At 44.5% G+C, this 22,512-nt stretch overlaps 1 protein-coding gene across 1 annotated transcript in view; it reads left to right on the top strand.

Moving 5' to 3' along the window:
- The window catches only part of Pigt (phosphatidylinositol glycan anchor biosynthesis, class T), an 8,681-nt gene extending 4,605 nt beyond the window's left edge, over positions 1-4,076 (top strand). Inside the window, exons 9-12 of the mRNA XM_005392426.2 lie at positions 550-750; positions 2,369-2,534; positions 2,623-2,706; positions 3,396-4,076. Coding sequence (XP_005392483.2) covers positions 550-750; positions 2,369-2,534; positions 2,623-2,706; positions 3,396-3,648 — 704 coding nt within the window. The 3' untranslated portion in view covers positions 3,649-4,076. The remainder of the gene's footprint in view (positions 1-549; positions 751-2,368; positions 2,535-2,622; positions 2,707-3,395) is intronic.
- Positions 4,077-22,512: the final 18,436 nt, after the last annotated feature.

Below are 22,512 nucleotides of genomic sequence, written 5' to 3'. Positions count from 1 at the left end.
TTTGGTCTTTTTAAGGTAAGATCTCACTATTCAGACTGGCCTTGAACTCACTTTGTAGCTCAGGCTGGCCTCGAACTTGCAGTGATCCTCCTGCCTCAGCCTCCCAAGTGCTGGGATTACAGGTGTCCACCACCACACCCAGCTCACCAAATATTTTTGCACTTGCACTATATACCAGGCATAGTGGTGAGTAAGACAGAGGACAGTGCACATAAGAAATGTAAGTTTTTGTAGTGAGGGAGGTGTCAGTTAACAATGACTGTGCTCAGTATTACCAAGGCAAAAGGTAGACTATTCTGAGAGTGCTAGTTTGGGTTAGAAGAGGGAGCAGTGTTGGGCACAGAAGTATTTACTAAGTAATAATCATCTCATTATTATCACTTATGGACTGGGGAAGGTAGTAGTAAATCCAGATCCTAGGTTCTAATGGCAGAACTTTGCCCCACATCCTCCCTGGCTTGCGACTCTGAACATGGCCTGCGGAGTTGACGTAGGGAAATAATAACCCTTGCCTCTATGGGCCACAGAATGTTGACTTTCTCCATGCAGAGGCCCCACCAGTGCCCTTCCTGCACGCCCAGCGTTACGTGAGTGGTTACGGACTGCAGAAGGGGGAGCTGAGCACGCTGCTGTACAACACCCACCCGTACAGGGCCTTCCCGGTGCTGCTGCTGGACGCCGTGCCCTGGTACCTGCGGCTGTATGTGCACACCCTCACCATCACCTCCAAGGGCAAAGAGAACAAACCAAGTGAGGAGCCGAGTCCCAAACCAGACCCAGCAACATCACTCTCCCTGCATATCCTTCAGACTCTTGATGTCTCACAGTAGTTCCTGAAATACCCCTGAAGACCTGCACAGCCATAAGGAGTTAGAAATAGTTTGCAGAGTGGAACAGGAGACGTACTGTGCCAGATCCAGGAGTAATTTGTAAAGGAAAAGTAATCAAGATGGTGCTGGCACTTCTTGGTAGGATGGTGTAAAGGCAGCTACTTCCTTTTGAGCTCTCTTCTTCCTGGAGTCCTGGGCATCTCCTTGTGTTTCATAATGATTCGCAGACCCTTCTTTTTTTCTCCTCAGTGTATGTTTTTTTTAATTAGAGTACATTAATTTTGCAAAATCACATCCGAGGGGCCAGATTTAAAAATCTTTAAATGTTTTTGTTGTTTCACATATCTTCACAGCTGTGGTTAATAGTTTTGCTTATTTTCAGCACCATTATTTGTATCACCTCAAAATCTTTCAAACGTCTACCTTGGTGTTCTGTAGGGTTTTCTGTTTTGTGTTTTGCCTTTTATTTCAGAAAATTTCAAACGCATGTCAAAATAGAGTAGCTTAATAAACTCCCATCTTCCCATCACACAGCTTCAGCTGTCTCCCAGCTTCCTGGCGTCTTTGATCAACTCTTTCTCTTTCCTCCTCCTCCTCCTGCTTATTTGCTTTTCTTCCTTTTTCCCCCCTCCCTTCTTCCTCCCTCTCGTTCTTTTTTCCCACACTTGATTATTTTTTGTGGTGGGGTATCGTAAAGCAAAGTTTAGACTTTGTATTAACGCCTTGTTAAATACTTCATATTTCTAACAGAAATGGACTCTCAAAAAACATACGCATATCATTATCACGCCTGTTATCTACTGTGGTCTTTTTTTTTGTTTGTTTTGTTTTGTTTTGTTTTGTTTTTCTCCGGTACCAGGAACCGAACTCACGACCTTGCACTTGCCAGGCAGGCGCTTTTGCCGCTGAGCTAAATCCCCAGCCCCTCTACTGTGGTCTTAATAAATTTTAAGATTGATCTATTTAAATCAATTATTTAAGTAGGAATCTAAATAAGTTTACAGAAAAATTAACTGAAAGTACCCAGTTCTCATGTACTTGGTCTCCCCCAGCCATTTCTAGTGCTGTGTATTTGTTGGAGAAACCAGGTCATTTGTGGGACAGAACGTTCTTTATTCTAGATTTGTCCTTGTGCTGCTGCTTAACATGTCCCTCCATCTCTTCTATTTCTTGTGCACTGATGGTTAGATTTAGAAACATGATTAGATTTATGTCCCATATTTTTGGCAAGAGGATTTCCCAGGTGATTTTGTGAACTTCCTCTTGTATCCCATCAGGCATTTGGTGTCTGGTGCCCCAGTTTTAGTGTTACAGAGATTGATTAGTGTTGCAGCATTCCCGACAGCCTATCTCGACCATGTCCTAGGATCACTGCCTGGAAGTAGGCTTCTTCTTTTCTGAGACCCTGCTTCCTTCCCTAGCCTTCCTGGGTTCTGTGGTCGGAGCACCTTCTGGGCATCCAGGTTATGGTCCAAGGTAGAGACAGGAGGTTGAGGCAGACTGACACCGGGAACAAGGTGGCCCTTGCTTGCCTCTAGGTTACATCCACTACCAGCCTGCCCAGGACCGGCAGCAGCCCCACCTCCTGGAGATGCTGATTCAGCTGCCAGCCAACTCAGTCACCAAAGTCTCCATCCAGTTTGAGCGGGCGCTGCTCAAGTGGACCGAGTACACTCCGGACCCCAACCATGGCTTCTATGTCAGGTAAGATTCACGCCCACCTTACCCCACCACTTTCCTTTTGGTGGTGAAACCAGTGAGGAACACAGGCCATCTGTCTGCTTCTCTGCAGCCCATCTGTCCTCAGTGCCCTTGTGCCCAGCTTGGTGGCAGCAAAACCAGTGGACTGGGAAGGGAGCCCTCTCTTCAATACCCTGTAAGTGTGACCACAGCCTTCTTGTGTGACATCCTAAGCCTGCTGGGCACTGCACAGGTGACCGGGCCCCTGCAGGACAGATTGGTATGGATGTCACCTCTTCCAAAGCAATGTGTAGGTGTAACTCAATCCTTAAAAATCCTAGTGATCTATATTTGTACAGACTTTATATAAAAGTGCTCCTGAGTGCTTCTAGAAGAATGAATAGGTAAGAATAGCAGTACTTACAGTCTACATTTACGCACTGGTTCTCTTTGCAAATAATAGAGCACTTTTCAAACACCAAGAACCTCAGAGAGCACCCGTGGTAGAGTGGTAAACAAATCAGCTTTGTCCTCCTTGTCTCTGTCCCTGTGCTCACAATCCAGAAAGGAGGGTGAGGCGTGGGTGGAGCATAATCCAGTGGGTTATTTAGGAAGGCTTCCTTGAGGACCACCGTTTAATCTGAGATCAGGCTAAGAAAACAGTAGCCAAGTGAAGGCCAGCCCGTTCCTCCACTTCAGCACATCCGGCTTTCTTTTGTTTGGCAATTCGTAGTGAGCTTTCTGATAATGCCTATCAAAAGGTTTGGACAGTAAGAGACTTTGTAAACCCTTACGGCGCATTGCCCAGTGTAGCATCTGTAGATGAAATGGGGCCACAGTGGAGAGAAGGAGTGGATCCTGCCTCATCACTCCTGTACCCCTCAGATTCCCGGTCTCGGATGGCTCCAGCTACTTCGTGCGACTCTACACGGAGCCACTGCTGGTGAACCTGCCCACACCTGACTTCAGCATGCCCTACAACGTGATCTGCCTCACGTGCACCGTGGTGGCCGTGTGCTATGGCTCCTTCTATAATCTCCTCACCCGAACCTTCCACATCGAGGAGCCCAGCACCGGAGGCCTGGCCAAGCGCCTGGCTAACCTTATCCGGCGAGCTCGTGGTGTCCCCCCACTCTGAGGCTCACCCTCTTCAGCAGCTGCAGCTGGTGTTTCTCTCTGGGGAGGGGTGGTGATGGTCCCTGGGGCATTATCTGCTACTGCCTCTCCCCAGAGTTGGATTTTGAACCAAACTGCCCTGAACTGCGCCAGGGCCCAGAGCTATGCTCTCCAGTGCAGTAGCCATGAGGTAAAGTTGGTGTTTAAATTTAAGTTAAATTAAAATTTTATTTCCTCGGTGGAAGTGTGAGGTAGCCACACTTCAAGTGTTCAGCAACCAGAAGAAATTAGTGCTGCAGCAGTGGACAGCACAGGCCAGTGTTTGCATCTTTGCAGAAAGTTGTGTTGCACAGCACTGGCCCAGGTAATAGGGTGTGCTGAAGAGTCCGTGGCAATGTGTGGTGCGTGGAATTTACTGGTTGTGGAATAAAACGTGGCTACTTCCCCAGTTCTTTGCCTCCTTTCCTTGAGCCCTGGGAAGAATTAGGAACTGGGCCTTGAATTCTGGGTACTGAACAGAAACTCCTGTCCTACCTTCACACCTCTCCCCAAAACCCCCGTTTCCACCCACCCCTACCAGAAATGCCCTCTCTTCATCTCTTCTCCTCTCCCATCCTGCTCTGATTGTAATTCCAGGACTCCCTGGGTTTGGCTGGGAGTGTTTCTGTAAGCATATTCCATGACCATGAAAATGAATCATCTTGCCTGTTGGATTTCCTGGAAGCCAGTCCCATCACCAGGGGAAGAAGGGCGAAGCAGAAGTGGTTCTCTGTGACGTGCGTTGGAATCACTGGGGGCGCTTGTGAAAATACTGCAGCCCAGCATTTAAATATTTAGCAGACTCCTCAGGAGCTTGTGTCGCGGGTGGTCTTTAGACCACCCAGAGGCTTTGAACTCAGGCCCATTGGATTGAAGCCTGCCCCGCCCGCCTCCCCTTATATAACCCTGGATTCCTGTAAAACATGACCTTAGGCAGAAACCTCCCCTGCTTTCATCTTCTGTCTTCCTCTTGCAGACTTGGCATCAAGTGTGTAAGTTAACTCGTGGTTCCCCTACACGCGTACTCCACTCAGTTCTGTAAGCACGGTGTTTGGCCTAGAATGCCCTGTTCACCAAGCACACACCCCACAGCTGCCTGGTTCACTCTTGCAAAGTCAGATGAGACGTTGCTTCTTCCAGGAAGTCTTCCCTGACATGGCAGCTGCTGTAGATGCCCCTCTCACCTCCCACAGCCTCCTGAGCCCTGGGCTTTACATGTTCTTTCTCCCCTAGCCGTTGTCGTTGTAATTCCATCAGATCATATGTTTCCTGGAGGCACAGGAGCTGTCTTTTTTCAGGGCCTGACCCATCTCGGGACACTGTAAGTGATCAGACAGCAATGGCAAATGTCTGAGTGCATGTGAGCTGTTCTGGCTTGGGATTTGAGATAGGGGAGGGGTGGGACAGGAAGTTCCAGAAGCTCCACAGTCAGTGCAGCAGTATAATGCAGTGGTGGGGTGGTATTTGTACAGTTTGCTGAGATGGGCTTTCTGAGTTGCCTTGGACAGTTTTCCATGCACCCCCAAAACGTGTGTGTGTGTGTGTGTGTGTGTTTAGGAAGGGTGGTAGGCTAGTCTGTCTCATAGGCAAAAGCAGTTTGACTTAGGTATATCCCTTGTTCAGACTCCTCCCTGAATTCTAGATTCATACACCTGTATGCTTACTTGCCATCGCCATTTGGATTTCTAAGAGTATCCCAAATTTGTTATCTCCCAAATTGAAATTCCTGATACTCTCTACCCCTACCCCAAACATCCTCTTCTATAGTACCTCCTGTCTGCCAATGGCAGCTTGTGTTAGCCACCTTTCAATCACTGCAATAAACAGCTGAGATAAGCAGCTTAAAGGAGAGAGGTTTGATTTGGCCCAGGGTTTCTGAGCTTTTAGTCCATGGTCGTCTGACTCTTGCTCAGATCCAAGACGAGGCAATAACATCATTGCAGAACAGTGTGGTGAAGGAAAGCTGCTTACCTCACGGGGACCAAAGAACAGAGAGAACAGGAAGAGAGCCCAAGAGGGAGGGGCCAGGGATAAAACACAACCTTCAAAGCCATGCCTCCTCTGCTTCATTCAATTAGACTTACCTCCTGAGAAGCCCACTGAGCTATGAGCTCATCAATGAATTAATCATTGATAAAGTTAGACCCTGAATGATCGAACTACTTCCCCGGATGCCCATCAGCTGTCAACCAAGACCCCAGCGCATGAGCGCATTCCAGATCTAAACTATAACACAACTAACATATCTTGCTACCTGCCCAGATAAAAATCCTTGAAATCATCCTTGATCCTTCTTTCCTATACCCTGTATGTGCCCAATCAGCCCATCCCAGTTTTGAAGGTAGCACTGTTATGATGCTACCTTCAAAACAAATCCAGAGTCTAACCCCATTCCACCCCTTCCACTAGAGTCTTTAATAAGATCTTCCTTAAACACACCCTGTTTCTGATTGCTACATTGGTCACGCCCGTGTGCCTTTCCTGATTGTTTCATTATACTTCTTGCCACCATCTGACATATAGTGTAAAGTCTTCTTAATTATTTTTCCTCTCAATTATGAATTTTTTTTTTTTTTTGCCTTTTTTTTGAGACAGGGTCTCGCTGTGCAGTTTAGGCTGGCCTTGAGCTCGCTTTGTAGCCCAGGCTAGTCTCAAAACACGCAGTGATCCTCCTGCCTCAGCCTCCCGAGTGCTGGGATTACAGGTGTGTGCCACCATGCCCGGCTCAATTATGAATTATTCTTCCTCACAAAAATTGAAGCTCCACGAGGGCAAGGATTTTTGCCTTTTGTAGCTGCAATGTCTAAAAAAGTGTATGATAGTCAAACAGTAAGTCTGCTACTAAGCAAGTTAGGTCACCTAGCTCTGTAGGTTCTGAGCCTTAACATTCTTGCTACGCCAGCAATAGAACAATCTCTTATCCCTGCACCCAGGGCTAGGGTAGGGTATTTGTGTTTGTTTAGGCTTCTCCATGTGTGAGCCTGGCCATGGCCCTCTCCAAGAGGGTTAGTAGAAGGCAGTAGCATCTGGGAAAGAGGGCCGGAGGAACTGAAGGCAAAGTCAGTCAGTCTTGGGGCTTTATGAGGTCAGCATCGCAGCTCCTGGGCCAGCAATGACCAGACTGAGGAAGTTAGGAGAAAGGAACCTCTGTCCTCTGAGGGGCCCCAGGGGAAGGAATGGAAAGAGTAGACAGGAACTTGCAGGAGTGGAGATGCCCGCTGGATTAGGTGAGGTCTCCTTGTCTTCCCTCGGTACCTGGGATAGTTCCTCACAACCAACTGCTGTTCTCTTTGCTGGACTGATCACCAGTACTCAGTCACTGTGCTCACCAGGACATGTGCAGGGCACTGCAGTGGATTATGTAGTAGAGGATTATGGATTATAAATAGAGGTAGAAGTCTACCCCTCAGAAAGTCCCTGAGGATTTAAGAACACAAAGCATGTTGACAACAAACATGGGAAGTCTGTGTTACATACCCATACGTGCCTCAGAGTAGGAAGATCTGGAAGGCCAGGGCAGTCAGGAAATACTATTTATCATTTGTGGGGCATCTGTTGTGTTCCAGATACTGTGCTAAGCATGTTACATGTAACCTTCATTCTCTCAACAACTCAGTGAGGTAGATTCATTCTAGTACCCGTTTTACAGATAAGAAACCTGGGGGCTTACGGTATGTTAGCTTGTGAGGGATGGGGAAGGGATTGGAGCCCAGATCTGGCTGATACTGAAGACTGTGCTCACAGTTTCCCTTCCAGGGAGAAGAGAAAGTGGCCCAGTTCTTACCAGGAAGGAGAGCAGTGGCCAGGCTAAGGGCATCGGGTAAGGATGTCCTGAGCTGGAGGGCTCATTCTGACCTGGAGAGAACTGGCAGAGGGCCAGGCAAGTCTGGCAGCAGCTGCCCCCTGGGAAATTTAGGGCCCCCTGCCAGGTGCTCATGGAAGCCATGGGAGCAGCAGAGTCCCTTCCCATACCCAGTAACTAGGACCTAGGGAGGGATCTAGCCTCAGCCCTCTCCACCTGCAGTGGGACTGGAAGAGTTGAGGCACCGGGTTGAGAGGCAGAACCTTGCGCAGAGAACACACTGAAAGAGGAAGGAAGGGTGGATCTGATCTCATTCATCAGATCACACTTTCCAATTTCCTCTGACACCTCCCTGCTTCTGCCCCAGAGCTGTTTCTCCCTCTGTGAAGCCTTTTCTGATCATTCTCACTCCTACAGGGATCAGGTCTGTAGCTAAACTTGTATAAGTCATTGGATAATTTGTTTAGTCATTCACCCACCTTGTGACCGGTCTTTCTGTTTTTTGTTTTTAGCACCTTGGCATTAACTGATTTAAGTTGTAAATGGTCACTCTGGCCATTGTGAAGAGTAGATTCAGGAGGTAAGAGTGGACAATGGGAGGCCAGTGAGGTGACAGGGTCATCAAGTTATTGTCAAGGTGCCTTAGACACTTGAATCCTCAAGTGCTGTGATCCAGTGAACCCAGGATGAGGGCTTATTTGTTCTGAGAGAGAAGGAATGTTGAGTTATGACTTGGCACACAGCAAGTGCTTAATTCTTGTCCCATCTTTTAGGTTGATTAGAGCTGCTAATTAAACTCTATTGTTTTAAAAATATACGTGTTCATGTCCACTTAAACATTTAAAACTTTGGGTAAAGCCCAAGGTCTGGGTTGCTTTCACTTTGAGCTTAGGCAATGTGGCTAACTCAGCAATTCTTCCAGATTTCACATGGGGGTCTCTGGCAGGCTAGAGGGGATAGCAGGGTATTTGGAGGGTATATGGGAGGAAGGGCGCCCTGAGAACAGGGATGCCATGGAATGACACGTCTGGAGTCTCTGCTTTTAGCTTGTGTAGAGTATTGATCTTGGGCAGCAATGTTCATTTCAGTAAGGGCAAATGGTTGGGCTAGATGTAGGGCCAGGGGTATGTGGGGAGATAGGCACAGTAATACGGGCAGACATCAGCTGGTTGTCAAAAATCATATAACAATAGCACATTGTTCAGCCTTAAGCAGGAAGGAAACTGACACATGGATGAGCCTCAAGGATATTATGCTCAGGCTGGGTGGGGAAGAGTCCCACCCTGGCTAGTCAAGATTCTCTGAACTTCTGCCCTGCCCTCTGCATACTCCGATAGGTCATGTTTCCTGCTGGGCAGCTGGAGTCTCCCAGGGCTTGGAGAGGAGCCCTCGGTGACAGAGAGCAGCAGGCCAGGCTCTGGCGCAGACACACGTTTCCTCGATTGCAGTTCAGCCTGGCTTCCATGCGGAACCCCTGGTAGGGGAAGTTGTGTCCTTCATCCTCACCTGTATTCTGAGGAAAGGTCAGTGAGGGCCAAGGGATAGGAATGAGTACAAGGCAGGTTCCCCTCCTCAGTTTTGGCCCCTGAGGGTTGTGGCAGATGTGAACAGTTTTCCAGACCAGTGCCAGGGCCGTGGTGGGAAGCTTCCAGCACACTAGCTTGGAGTGCTTTACTGAGCCAGTCCTGGAGGTTGGAGGATGGGTTTGGAACAGGGCCTTGGTGCTGGAACGGTGACAGAGCCAGGTTTCTGTCAAGCTCCAGGACTATGTAGGAATCACCCTCACCTGTTCTTTACCTTGGTCTGTAATGGAAAGGACGGGCAGCTCCATTCTTGGTTGCTGGATATGTGGCCTGAAACCAGAGCCGGCAGTTGGGATTAGTCACCTGACCCCTTCAGCACTTCTCATCCTGTGGGCTTCCTCATCTGTGTCACCTGCCTGTGATCGCTGCCACAATGGCTTGTGAGCTGTGATGAAGATTGTGACCGTCTCTGTGAATGGCACATTGCCACCTTCACCTTTAGCGCCATCTCCACATACTTTAAAAGGCATCGCTAGAAAAATTCATATTACTTTCTTCTTTACCTCCATGCCACCACCAACCACAGGCTTGCTGTCCATACCTCCTGCACCCTTGTCGCCACCATCACCACCGTCTTGGTAACACGTCCCTCATCCCACTGTGACTATCCCCACAAATTCTAGTATTAGTGTCATATTTGCATCACTACCATCGCCATCACCAGCACTCACCCTTCACCTATCTGTCGTACCATCACCACCATTAATCTTGTCCTGCGCTGGCTTTGGCAGCACATACACTAGCACTGGAATGATACAGCGAGGATTAACATGACCCCTCTGCAAGGATGACATAGCGATTTGCAAAGTATCCCATATTAAAAATATTTTTCTAAAGACTTCCTGTGCTATAAGAGGATTCACTGGAGATAGCAGGCCCTCAAACACATCTCTGTGGACTCCAACTTATTGGCATTGCTTTGACAACCACCGTAGGTAAAGCATCCAAATTTGTTGGATATTGTGGGAGTGTTGGAGGAGACAGTATTTGCAGCTAACCTCAGTGTGGGCAGGGAGAGTTGGGACATTGGGGTAGCTTCTTGCTTCAGATTGGATGTGAGGTGAGGAAGAGTAATGGGTGTCACTTGTGTGTTCTTTTTCTTAACCGTTAAGCATTTTCTTCCAAGCATTGACCTGGATGTCTGCCATACTTTGCATTATTTAAACTACACAATGGAGATGCTGTTACTTATGTTCTCACTTCACAAATGAAGAAACTGAGGCTCAGAGAGGTGTGGTAATTTTCCCAAAATCATAAAACCTGGAGGTTGGGGAATGGAGTTTAAATTTAGATCCAACTGGGCATGGTGGTGCACACCTATAATCCTGGCACTTGGGAGGCTGAGGCAGGAGGATTGCTGGCAATTGGGAGTTTGAGGTCAGCCTAGACTACACAAGCAAGTTCAAGGACAGCCTGAACTACACAGTGAGACCCTGACTCAAAAAAAAAAAAATTAGATCCAATTCTAACTGCAGACTCTGCATCCCACTGCCTCTTATAACCTAGCATCAGGACTTTTGTTGTAGTCCTGTTTACAATTGCAAAAAAATATTGAGGGAAAAAACCTAAGTACTGATCAAACAGAAGACTGATGCACTACTGTGAATTCATTAAAAAGCATAGTGCCAATCTCTATGCATCATCATGGGGAGATGCTCATATATATTGTTGAACAAACTAATCAGATTCCAAAAGGAAATATCCTCTAATCCTATTGATGCAAAATACATGTGTAAACCTATAAAATGATTACTGAAGATTGTTCCCCAATATATTTAGAGTAGTTTTTGGTGGTAGAATTTCAGTTGACTTTTATTTTGTAAAAAAATATTTTAAAGTCCAAGGCCAGATGGTACAACTTAGTGAGACACTGCTTCAAAATGATAATAGTAATAATAATAATAATAATAATAATAATAATAATAGAGGACTATGGTAATAGCTTTGTGATAGGGTCCTCACCTAGCATGCATGAGACCCTGGGTTCAATCCCTAGCATGGAATAAAGAAAAGAAGAAAAAGGGAGAAGAGAAGAGAAGACAGGAGAGGAGAGGAGAGGAGAGGAGAAGAGAGGAGGATTATAGAATAATTTGAATGCCAATGACAAGTATCAGTTTTACAACTAGGAAAATATATTTACATGAAAAATCTTCAATATTTATGAGTAATCAGTGAATAGAGAAACATCACATTTGCTGAATCTTACTTTTAACTCCTTTTATGTCTAGATGTGGCTATCAGAACAAATGATTTACTAAACATGCACGCACATATATGCACACCCCTTAACCATTAGTCTTGAATGTGTAGGAGCCCAGTGTGAGCCTTTGTGGAATTTAACAAACATCATTTTGCTATATACCTCTTCCTTGATAAGGTTAGCATCTTTCAGACAAATAAGTATATGGGTCAACATGGCCCTACTTACTCTCTTGTGAATGAATCCTCAGTGAACAGGACATGGCCATGCTGGATATACGGGGAGAGCCTGAATCCTAGAAGAGGGAAGGGGGCCACTCCAGTAAGGGAACTGGAAGTCTTTATTAGCAGTTACTTCCAGGTAGGAATACTTAGCCTTGGTGGCATGTTAGAATCACATGCAGTCCCCAGGCTTCACGCCAGACCAATTACGTCCCTAAGGCCTCTAAAAAACTCCAACTATAGTCAAGTTTGAGAATTTGGCTTCATTTTAATTAGTTAGTTAACTAATTAATTAATTTCTTGAGACAGGATCTTCCTATGCAGTCCAGGGTGGCCTCAAATTTACAGTGTTCCCATCTGGTCTCAAAATCCTCATGCCCCTTCCCTTGTTGCTTTTGCTACCTTATGGGCACCATGAACTGCTCTCTGCGATGCACCTCTGCCGTGTGTCACTCTGCCTTGGAACCAGCAAACTATGGCCTGACACCTCTCCAAATTGTGAGCTAAATAAAACTTTCCCCCTTGAACTTTGGGTATTGGGTGTTCTGTCTCAGCAAGGAGAGAAAAGTAGCTAAGACAGAACTTGGTACCATGTGGTTCAGGAGCCTTTGGAACTGGCTTATGGGAAGAGTTTGGAAAAGTCTGGAGATGCTGGCTGAGAAAAAATAGAGCTGGAACACCTTAGGCGGTATTTGATGGGAGATTCTGGTCAGAGCTCAGAAGACCAGAAGGCTGATAGAAATCTTGCTGATAAAGACCAGCCTCTGGAGGTTTCTGCTGGGAAGAAGGACTGCACTGGATGTTGGACTCCAGACAATGTGTGTTACACCTTGGCAGAAAGTTTGTCTGCATTTTGCTCATGACCAGAGACTTTGCCTGAGACTAAGATTAAGGGCAGTGGACTAATTACTCTTGCAGAAGAAATTTCAAGAAGTCAAATGTTGAAGTAGTGGCATGGCTACTGTTGGGGACATTTAGCCAGGTTTATGTTGAGAATCAAGAGCAAAGAGCCCAGCAAAATGATTTGAAATGTTGTGATCTTGACCAGAAAGGAAGCTCCAATAAAGCTGCAGCCTGCAAAGATGGTACCGAGGAGAAACTGGTCACTGGTGGTGGTCTATGAAGTTGTTCCTTGGGGTTTGGTTCATAGCCACTAGACCCTACAGCCAAGAGAGAAGGAAGCCTGGCTATTGCTTCAGCTAGCAGCAGGCCTTGGTGTCATCCACATGGTGTTGGTTTAGGTGTATGCAGAATGCAAAAGTTGTGGGGTCAGGAAGGCTTCTATCCACATTTCAGAAGAAGGCCTGGAAGGCCAAGCAGTTTGTCCCTGAGAGGACAGTGTGTGAGTGTGAAGCTGAAGATACAGTGGAGACCACAGAATTCTGGAAAGCCAGGAACATGGATCATCTGAGGAAAACTGCAAGGAAGGAGCAGAGCCAGCCCAAGAAAGAAGCCATAGGAGCTACTACCACTCTAAGTGCCATAGGGGTGGATCCACTGATGCCCTTTGGAGTTCACATCTGCCACAGATTGCTAAGGATGCTGGATATGGAACTACAAGACTTAATGTTTGCCCTGCTGGATTTTGGACTTGCTTCAGCCCATTCCTTTGTATCCTGTTATTTGTAACTTTTGGAATGTAAATGTTTTCCTTGTGCCACTGAATGTTGAAAGTATTTAACTTTCTTTTCATTTATACAGGGGCTTGCAGCCAAGAGTTTGCCTTAAATCTCAGAAGAGATTTTGGACTTGGGTTTTTCAGCAGTGCTGAAACTAATAGGACTTTGGCAATCTTGAAGATGGACTAGATGCATTTTGCATAAAGGGAAGTCTGTGGGGTTTGGGGCAGCCAGGAGTGGAATGTTATGGTTTGTGGTTAGAGGTCTCCCCAAAGCCTCATGTGGTCATGTGGGCTTTTTCAGAGGTGGTTAGATCTAGAGTGGATCTAGAGCTAGACCTAGAGTGACTTGTGGTGCAATGCTACAATTAAGGGTATGTGATTGCTAAATCAGTCCACTGATTGGTTTGGTACCACCCTAATCCTGGTAGCCCAGGGAGAGTATAAGAGGGACTGAAGGAGGCTGTTAAGGTCTCTCCCTTGTTGTTTTTGCTATCTTGTAGGTGCCATGAACTGTTTTCCTCTGTGATGACCACCCCTCTGCATGTGACACTCTGCCTTGGAGTCAGCGAACTATCAACTGAAACCTCTACAAACTTTGAGCTAAATAAACCTTTCCCCCTTAAAAAACCCTCATGCCTCAGCCTCCGAAGTACTGGGATTACTAGTATGTTTCAAAACACCTATCCCACTTTTTAACTTTAAATATTTATGTATTGTTTGTTTTTTAAAAATAAAATATTTACAGTATTATGTTTACAATAAAAATTAAAATTTAGTGAAGACTTCATTAAACCAAACAAATTATCTGGAGGTGTGGCCCCACTCTTCCACCAGAATGGATGGAGACGATGGCAAACCCCTTCCCTTATGTAGGGCTTGTCTTCCTCCTCAGGTGGAAGTGATCAGATGACTTGTGGGAGTCAATCCCCGTCCTCCAGGATATGGCTCCCAGGCTCCTCTTTCCCAACCCCTCTGCTCACTTGAGGTCTTTCCCAAGCCTGTCGTGCCCACCAAGCAGAGGGGAAAGCAGCTGCTGAGCATTAGGGGACTAGGGTCTTAGTATTCTAAGTCAAGCCTGGGAGCTGGGACTTATACCTGCACCTGAAAGAGGGTCCCTTGCCCCTTGGTCTGAGAGGAGTATTTTGCTTCTCTTTTTTTGGAGCAATGGGTATAAGCTAAGAGGAAATGGACTCTGGAAGTGGAACCACTCATGTTGGAGGGACTCAGGGAAGCTGCTGAACCTGTCCCTTAAGTCACTACTCCTGCTTTTGTTGGAATACCAGTCTAAGCATCAACTGCTCTACACATGAATCTAGGAGACCTTGGACTGGGAAAGCCCGCGGGGACCTGGCCAAGATTCCCAGCTGCCTGTAAGAGTGGTACATTAAGGATGGAATAAGAGACAAAGACAATTTCAGTAATGCATAAAAGGGGGTTCTGGGAGGTCAGTGCCTCAGGATGGGCAAAGACAAAGACTCCCAAGCTTGCCACTATTTATTGAGCATGTACACACATTTTCAGAGGGGGGAGTGTGCTTTTCCTGGAACAAGGTGGTGATTGCTGTGGGCTAGTAAAAAGAACAAAGCATTCTTACAAGGATGAGATAAGGGTCAATAAAGAAACCGGTTTTTTTCCCAAGCAAAACTTTTACTACTGCTATTACATTATCTAAAGATTCTTGTCACCCTCAGCAGGTCTTTATCTTGCCCTGCAAGCATCAGGGTTCTGTGGGTCTTCCTGGCATGACCAGGGGCAAGTGGAGCTTCCGCATACCTCTCAGCCCACAGGGCAAAACACGTTCTGGTCTTGGGCCCCCAAGTCCCCCTTTATTACAGATTCTGGTCCCTGACAGCTCCCTCCCTTTGCTTTTGCAGTTGCAGAAGCTGAACCAGGGTGAGCTGTGGCTGAAGGACTGCTAGATGTCAGTTGGTTTGAGTTGTTCTGTGGCAGATTAAAAATGACATCAAAAGACACACAAAAAAATTATAAGCATATTTATATAAAACCAAAGATAGGCCTTAAGATGTTTCCATGGGTTGAGTTGATCAAAAGCAGTAGAAAATTTGTCCCAGTTTTGTGTTTGTTTATTGAAATTCTGTGGTCTACAGCCATACCACTCTGAACGTGCCTGATTTCTTCTGAAACTCTGAGTATATTGGGACATAGATAATACTTCCTTTTATAAAACATCTAGGTCTAGAGTTATATTTTGATGCATAGCCCCCTGAATGTGTTTTTTTCATATGTTCCCAGGGGTGAACAGATCCATTATAGACCACGAGAGTTACATAAAACCTGACGACATTTGAGCCCTTATTGTAAATTCTCTATTTGATCTCCCACCCACAATATGGTGGTTTCTAAAACACTGATTATTTGTAGAGGAGTCCTTTTGCTGATGAAGTTCTGATAGAGTGCATTTGTTCTCTGCATTCGGATTAAAAGATTTAAAGTGAAAATGCAGCTGGGCGTGGTGGCACACGCCTATAATCCCAGCACTTGGGAGACTGAGGCAAGAGGATTCTTGCGAATTCGAGACCAGCCTGGACTACAAAGTGAGTTCAAGGCCAGCCTGAACTGATCCTGCCTCAAAAACACAAAAAATTTTTTTAAAAAATGAAAATGCAAGATCTAATTGGGCTTGTGGAGGCAGCTGTACTCCCTCTTCTGTTTTTGTAATTATATTTATAAGGAAAGGTAAGTATATGGGTATAGTCTTTTTCTTTTTCTTAAAGCCTGGCCTTTAGTGACTCTGCCTCTGGTCACAATTGTCTTCTGTGCTGAGGGCCCAGCCCTGTCCCACTTTCTGTAATATTTATAACTTGGCTCTTTACAATATTCCCCCCTGTGAAGAGTTATCCCTAACTGTGGTTAGGGCAGAAGGAATGTAGTTTCTATCTAGCTGCTTCAAGTTTAGAAGGGTCAGTGTATGTAGGGGAGGCCACGGTCAGGGTCTTTCTCTAGAGACCTAATCTAAGGGCCTCAGTTAGAAGTCATGTTGTGGTTTAGCAGTTAGAAGTTCTCTTTATGAGGTTGATCTGGTAGATCTTGGTGGAAGGAATCTAGCACATTTATTGCTGGTCCTAGCTGCCTGATCACTTGGAGTTTGGCAGCCTCTAGGCAAGAATAAACAATTTTTTTCGAGAAACTAGAGCATGTATAATCAAAGCATGAGCACTAGAATAGAAAGGCAAGTTGGGGAAAGAGCCAAGACTGGAAAATATTTTTATGGGACCAGAATAACAATTGTAACCCACTGGCTCTTAGACCCTTCTACTGATGAAATCTGATAGTTTTTCTTAACTCTCTAGTTTTAGCTGTAAGAAGATGGAGCATTTGGTGATTTTGAAGGACAATTTTAGCTAAAGAATTTAAAGATTCTTGTTGAGCTTTTGTAGATTTTACTGCAGTTTTTTTTCCCTTAGTGACCCATAACAATGGTCAGCTACTGGTGTAGCTGAAAACTGTCAAAAGAAGTAAGCAACTGGAGCCCCTTTTTATATCTAGCTTATTATTATGGCATTGTTTATATACATCTTTTGGTTATACTTCTCTGTTAGGTGTTTAAGACAAAGTTAAAATGAGACTGTGTCAATTAAAATTAACCTCTGGTCTATCAAGGGCAGTTAAGTCTCTTCAGGCAACAGTTTGCAACCATGTACAGAGCTTCTCAGCTCCTCTGTGAGTGTCAGCTGCAGGATGGGTCATGGTCTTGCCTGACCATATTGCTTTCTGTGAAAGCTAGGGAGACTTTTCCCTCTTGGTGACCCTCCTTTGGCACACCATACACTTGTGGAATCCCATCCTCTGAGGTATAGCAATCTCTCAGTTTAAGAGGTTGGGTGACTCACCAAAGTTGTAGAATGTGGTAGAAAAGTCTCTCATGTTTTGGGTCCTTGTTAAGCTTAGAGGACCAGGGCCAAAATATTTGTTGTCCTTTTATCCCAGTTATCTTTTTAGTTCTGGCCTCTAAATTTTTAGTTGCTGAACACCCAGAAGAGAAGATCAGTGACTTGGGTTTTGCAGTTGGAGCAGTGAGTTTAACTGTTATAATTTTATGTGAATATAAAGCATCTTGAAATATAAAGTATAGCCAGAGGACAGTTACTCCTTACTAACCATGATTGTTTTAGTAGTTGAATCCTTATACAATGTTAACAGGCAACAGTTATATAGTTTCACAAAGAAAACTTCGATCAAAAGCTACACATAGTATTTTAGCATGACAATCATAATGGCATTATTTATGTAACACACTTAAATGTCCATTTTAGTATAGAATAGTGTTTTTAGTCGATGTCTTTTGATCACTTGACATTAAATGACACCGAGAAACTCTCACCTAATTTGTTACCCTTTAATGGGATGTCACTGAAGAAGTTTGCGACATTGTCTGGACTTCTCGGTGTCTGAGCTGCTCTAAGTGTAGTGACACACATATAGTGCTGGTTCCCATCCAGAGCCCCCAGCCAGTTATCTCAGCATCCCAAGAGAAAAACTGTAGCTGTTTGTCTATTGATTTATTTATTTAATGTTGAAATAATGAGGCAGGAGGATTCCAAGTATGAGCCCAAGCTGGGCAGCTTAGCAAGATGCTGTCTCAAAACAAACAGACAAATAAAAAACTTTGATTAAATTATTGGTGCTCATCCCATTGAGCATTGGCAGCAGTCTCCTCCCTTTGAGTCTGGGTTTGCCTTACTGATTGTAGCACAATCAATATATTGAAGATTAAGAGATGCTGTGTGAGTTTTTCTTTTTCTTCTTGTACTGGGGATGGAATCTAGGGCCTTGCACATGCTAGGCAAATGCCCTACCACTGGACTACATCTCCAGCCCAGTACTGTGTGGTTTCTGGAGCTTCTACCCAGTTTTGTTGGGATGCTTATTCTCAGCATACAAATGCAAATTGTAGCATTACCAAGATGAAGAAGGATACGCAGAGAGGAATATTGGGTTCACAATTTAGATTAGGATTCAAGACAGACTTGGAGACAAGTGGCCTTTAAGCTGAGCAGAATGAGGAGCCAGGAATGTGGAAGGAAGAAACCCAGGTAGGAGGATGCTCCCAGAGCTGGAGCAAGCTGCTGTGTGTGCAGAGCTGCTCAGTACAGGAGAAGGTGACACAGGGAGCAGCAAGAGGTCCAGTGCGGCCTCACACAGTGTAACACGTGAAAGGAATACACATTTCACAGGTCAGCCTAAAATGAACGACAGACTGACAGACTCTCCAAAGCAGAGTCATGCCTTTACTCTGGGGCTTTGGTTTCCTGTGGCAGGAATACTACCCTTTCCATCTGTGGCTGATACACTGACACTATGGATGGATAAGACAGGGAAAGGAGGTTGTATCTCAGATCTCTGGGTGCAGTTGTGAGGTCAGAAAAGAGGCACAAGTAGGCTTAGGGCTATGTCTACACCCCTGGCTTCCTCCCACTCTTACATCTAGTGTGTGATGAGAAGGGAAATCTATCAGGGCTATGATCAAATCTAGGGGCCAACAGAAGCTTTGGGTTTTTATAGAAAAGTGCAACAAAAGCAAGTGTTGGGGGACTTGTATAGCTGCAGGTAATCCTGGCCAAGTCTTGTTCTGCTTATCTGTCTCAGTACTGGCTCTGTGAGGTTTTGGGAGAGCCATCATTGCTTGAGGGTGAATTTAGTTCCCAGCCTGGGATGATGGTTTCTGCTCAGGAGGGAGAGCATCAGTTCTCTTCAATGCTCCTGTCTGGTGGGTAGCCTCATCGGGGGGTGCTCTGTGAAGCTTTGCTTTTCCTGAAACCCAAGGTGATTACAATTTTAAGACAATGGTTGGATTTCCAAGCATCATGTGGGGGTGTCTGCAACTCGATATGGTAAAATCTGATGATTGGATGTCTCTGCATATCCTGAAAGTTATTGTAGTTATTCTTGGTGTCCTCTGTCTTGAAAGAGGATGAGATAGGCTGGGTAATAAACCTTTTTTCTTTTTTTTTGGTACCAGAAAACTATAGTTTATTTTATGTAGTTCCTCTTGGAATTTTTTTTGGTACCAGGAATTGAACTCAGGACCTTGCACTTGCCAGGCAGGCATTTGTGCCACTGAGCTATATCCCCTAAACCTTGTAATAAAAACATTCTTTAACTGATTCACATGCCCACTGCCGGACTTCCCAGGGATCTGACCCAGAGGTTTAAGTTAATAAATAAAAGATATAAAAAATAAAGGCAGTGATGTCAAGGTTCGTCATGCTGTTAGTTACCCTTTGGGCATCTGCAGACCCAGGATGCAGGTCCCTGTTCTAAACTGAGACTCCCAAAACACACTTAATTTGTCAAACCCCACTTGGCTGTGAAACCTACAGTCTTTCCTTTCTTAGAGACAGGGTCTCACTATGTAGTTCAGGTTGACTATACGTGTGCGCCGTGACACCCAGCAGGAAACCTGCAGTCTTAACCATATGGTATCCTGTATGTCCGGTTGAGAGTCTGTTTCTAGCATATAATAGGAATTATGGTGCCTCTCTCCCAAATACAAGGTGGTGTCTTTGCAGCTTGTTAGTGGGTCTTGGCAATTCAATCACATGAAATCCACTAATGATCTTGAACGTAGCTGGGAGAGGGTAAGTCCGTGATGGGCACACTGATTAACTTTGTGCACACAGCACTGGGCAGTCCAAGTGCATTAGAGTCTGTGCCAGTGCATAGTCCTCAGAAGAAGGGAGTGGGTGACTCATTTTTGCAGAAGTCATGTGACTTACACTGGAGATCCAAAAAGACTTAACTATGGAGGTCCAGGCAGGGAGACATTTCAGTGGGCCAGAGAAATTTTGGGGTTCTCTCAGACTCACTTCTTCCTTATTTCATCCCCTCTGCCACTTTCCCCAGGATCCTTCAGGGCTCAGCAGTCCTCCAAGGTACGGAGAAGGCACCCCTCTCTGTCCATTCTTCCTCCTCCCTTGTCCTACTCAAAGTATGACTCTGCAGCCTTTTTATTCTTTTTCTATTTATTTTTTGATAGTGAGAATTGAATATAGAGTCTTTCTACTACTGAGCTATATCCCCAGCCCTTTATTTTACTGAGTATAACTGGAGGGGTTTTTTTTTTTCCAGTACCAGGAATCGAACTCATGATCTTGCACTTGCCAGGCAGGTGCTGTGCCGCTGAGCTAAACCCCCAGCCCTTACTGAGTATAACTGACAAATAGAACCTTATATATTTAAGGTATACAGCATCATGTTCTAAGATATGTATAAAATCACTACAATCTAATTAGCATATCTATTCTCTTCCATACTTACAGCAATTCTTTTTTTTTTTTTTTTTGGTTTTTGGTTTTTGGTTTTTCTCTGGTACCGGGAACCGAACTCACGACCTTGCACTTGCCAGGCAGGCGCTTTGCCGCTGAGCTAAACCCCCAGCCCCACAGCAATTCTTAATTTATCCCTTTAGGAACATTTTATAGCATAAGCTAAAAAGTATTTTTAAGAATAAAAATTCGAATAAAAATTCATCTCACACCAGAAACAGATTGAAACAGTTAAGTGAACACCATTCTAGATGATTTCTTGATATCTCTATACATTAATATATTTTTGAAAATTAAAAATGGGAAATGCCAATTAGACTGCTTTATAACTTCCTGTTTCGTTTAAGAAATCTAGTAAATATATTTTCGTCTCAATAAATTCACATCAACATCTTGATCTCTCTTTGTTTTGAGACAGGGTTTTGCAGTATAGTTCATGCTGAACTTGAACTCACTATGTAGCCTAGGCTCGCTTAGAACAAGAAGCAATCCTCCTGCTTCAGCCTCCAAAATGCTGAGATTATAGGCATGCACCACCACACCCAGGCTTTTTTTTTTTTTTCTCAGTTTTTTAAGACAGAATCTCACCATGTAGTTCAGGTAGGCCTTGAACTCACTTTGTAGCTCAGGCTGGCCTTGAACTCATGGCAATCCTCCTGCCTCAGCGTCCCAAGTGCTGGGATTATAGGCATGCGCCATCAGGCTCAGCCATCCAGTCATTTTGATCTCTTAATGATATAATTAGTAACCTTTTTCCTCACTCCCCTCCTAGGATCCTCTATCTTTCCCTTCCTGACTCCTTTCCTTCTTCATTTCTTGTCATCTTTTTAAGATTCTGCATTTTAAGTGAAACGTGTGATACTCATCTTTCTGATCTGCTTTATTTCACTTAACCCGATGATCTCCAGTTCCACCCATTTTCCTGAAAATGACGACATTTCATTCTTTGTAACTGAATAATATTCCATCATCTATAAATACACCACAATTTCTTTATTCATTCATTTGCTGATGGCTGCCTAGGCTGGTTCCACACATTGGTTATTGTGAATGTTACTACAGTAAACGTGGGTATGCAGGTATCTGATAGTATGCTGACTGCAATTTCTCCAGGAATATTCCAAGGCGCCATATCACTGGATTATGTGTTAGTTCTATTTTTACAGTTTTTTGTTTTGTTTTTTGAATGTACACTGATTTCCATAATGGCTGTACTAATTTACATTTCCACCAGCAGTGTAGAAGTTGTTACCCTGCTCCCAGCATGTACTACTGTATTTTTGATGAGAGGCATTCTGACTGGATAAATAGAAATCTCTAATGGATAAAGATGCTGAATATTTTTTCATGTATTTATTAGCCATTTATATATCTTTTGGGATGAGTCAGTTCAACTCACTTGCCTGTTTATTGATTGGACTACTGGATTTTTTGGTGTTAAGCTCTTTATATGCTCTAGATATTAATTCTCTGTCAAAAAAGTAGCTGGCAAGATTTTCTCCCATTCTGTAGGCTGGCTGTTTACTCCACTGGTTGTTCCTCTTGCTGTGCAGACTCTGTGATGTAAAGTAGTCCCATTTGTTGATATTTGCTATTATTTCCTGTGCTGTTGGATTCCTGTACAGGAAACCCATGCCATTGGCTTTAAGTATTTCACCTATATTTTCTTCTAGCTGTTTCAAAGTTTCAAGTGTTATACCTAGGTCTGTGATCCAATTTGAATCGATTTTTGTACAGAGTGAGATAGGGATCTAGTTTCAATCTTTTGCCTCCAGTTTTCCCAGCACCTAAAAAGATAGTCTTTTTCTAACATATGTGTTTCATTCCTTTGTCAAGAATCAGATGGATGTAGTTATGTGGGTTTGTTTCTGTGTCCTCTATTCCATTCTACTGGTCTGCGTGTCTATTTTTTCTAGTACCATGCTGTTTTGTTACAATGGCTTTGCAGTATAATTTGAGATTGGTTATTGTGATGCCTTTAGCCTTGCTCTTTTTGCTTAGGACTGCTTTGGCTATTCTTGGTCTTTTGTGTTTCTGTATGAATTTCAGGGCTTTTTTTTTTTAGTTCAGTGAAAAATGTCATTGAAATATTGGTGGGCATTGCATTGAATCAGTACATTACTTTTGGTAACGT

Source organism: Chinchilla lanigera, unplaced genomic scaffold, assembly GCF_000276665.1.
Source record: "Chinchilla lanigera isolate Chin_1 unplaced genomic scaffold, ChiLan1.0 scaffold00044, whole genome shotgun sequence".
Lineage (NCBI taxonomy): Eukaryota > Metazoa > Chordata > Mammalia > Rodentia > Chinchillidae > Chinchilla > Chinchilla lanigera.
Note: the sequence above shows the minus strand (reverse complement) of the source record. Positions and strands in the feature narration are given on the sequence as shown.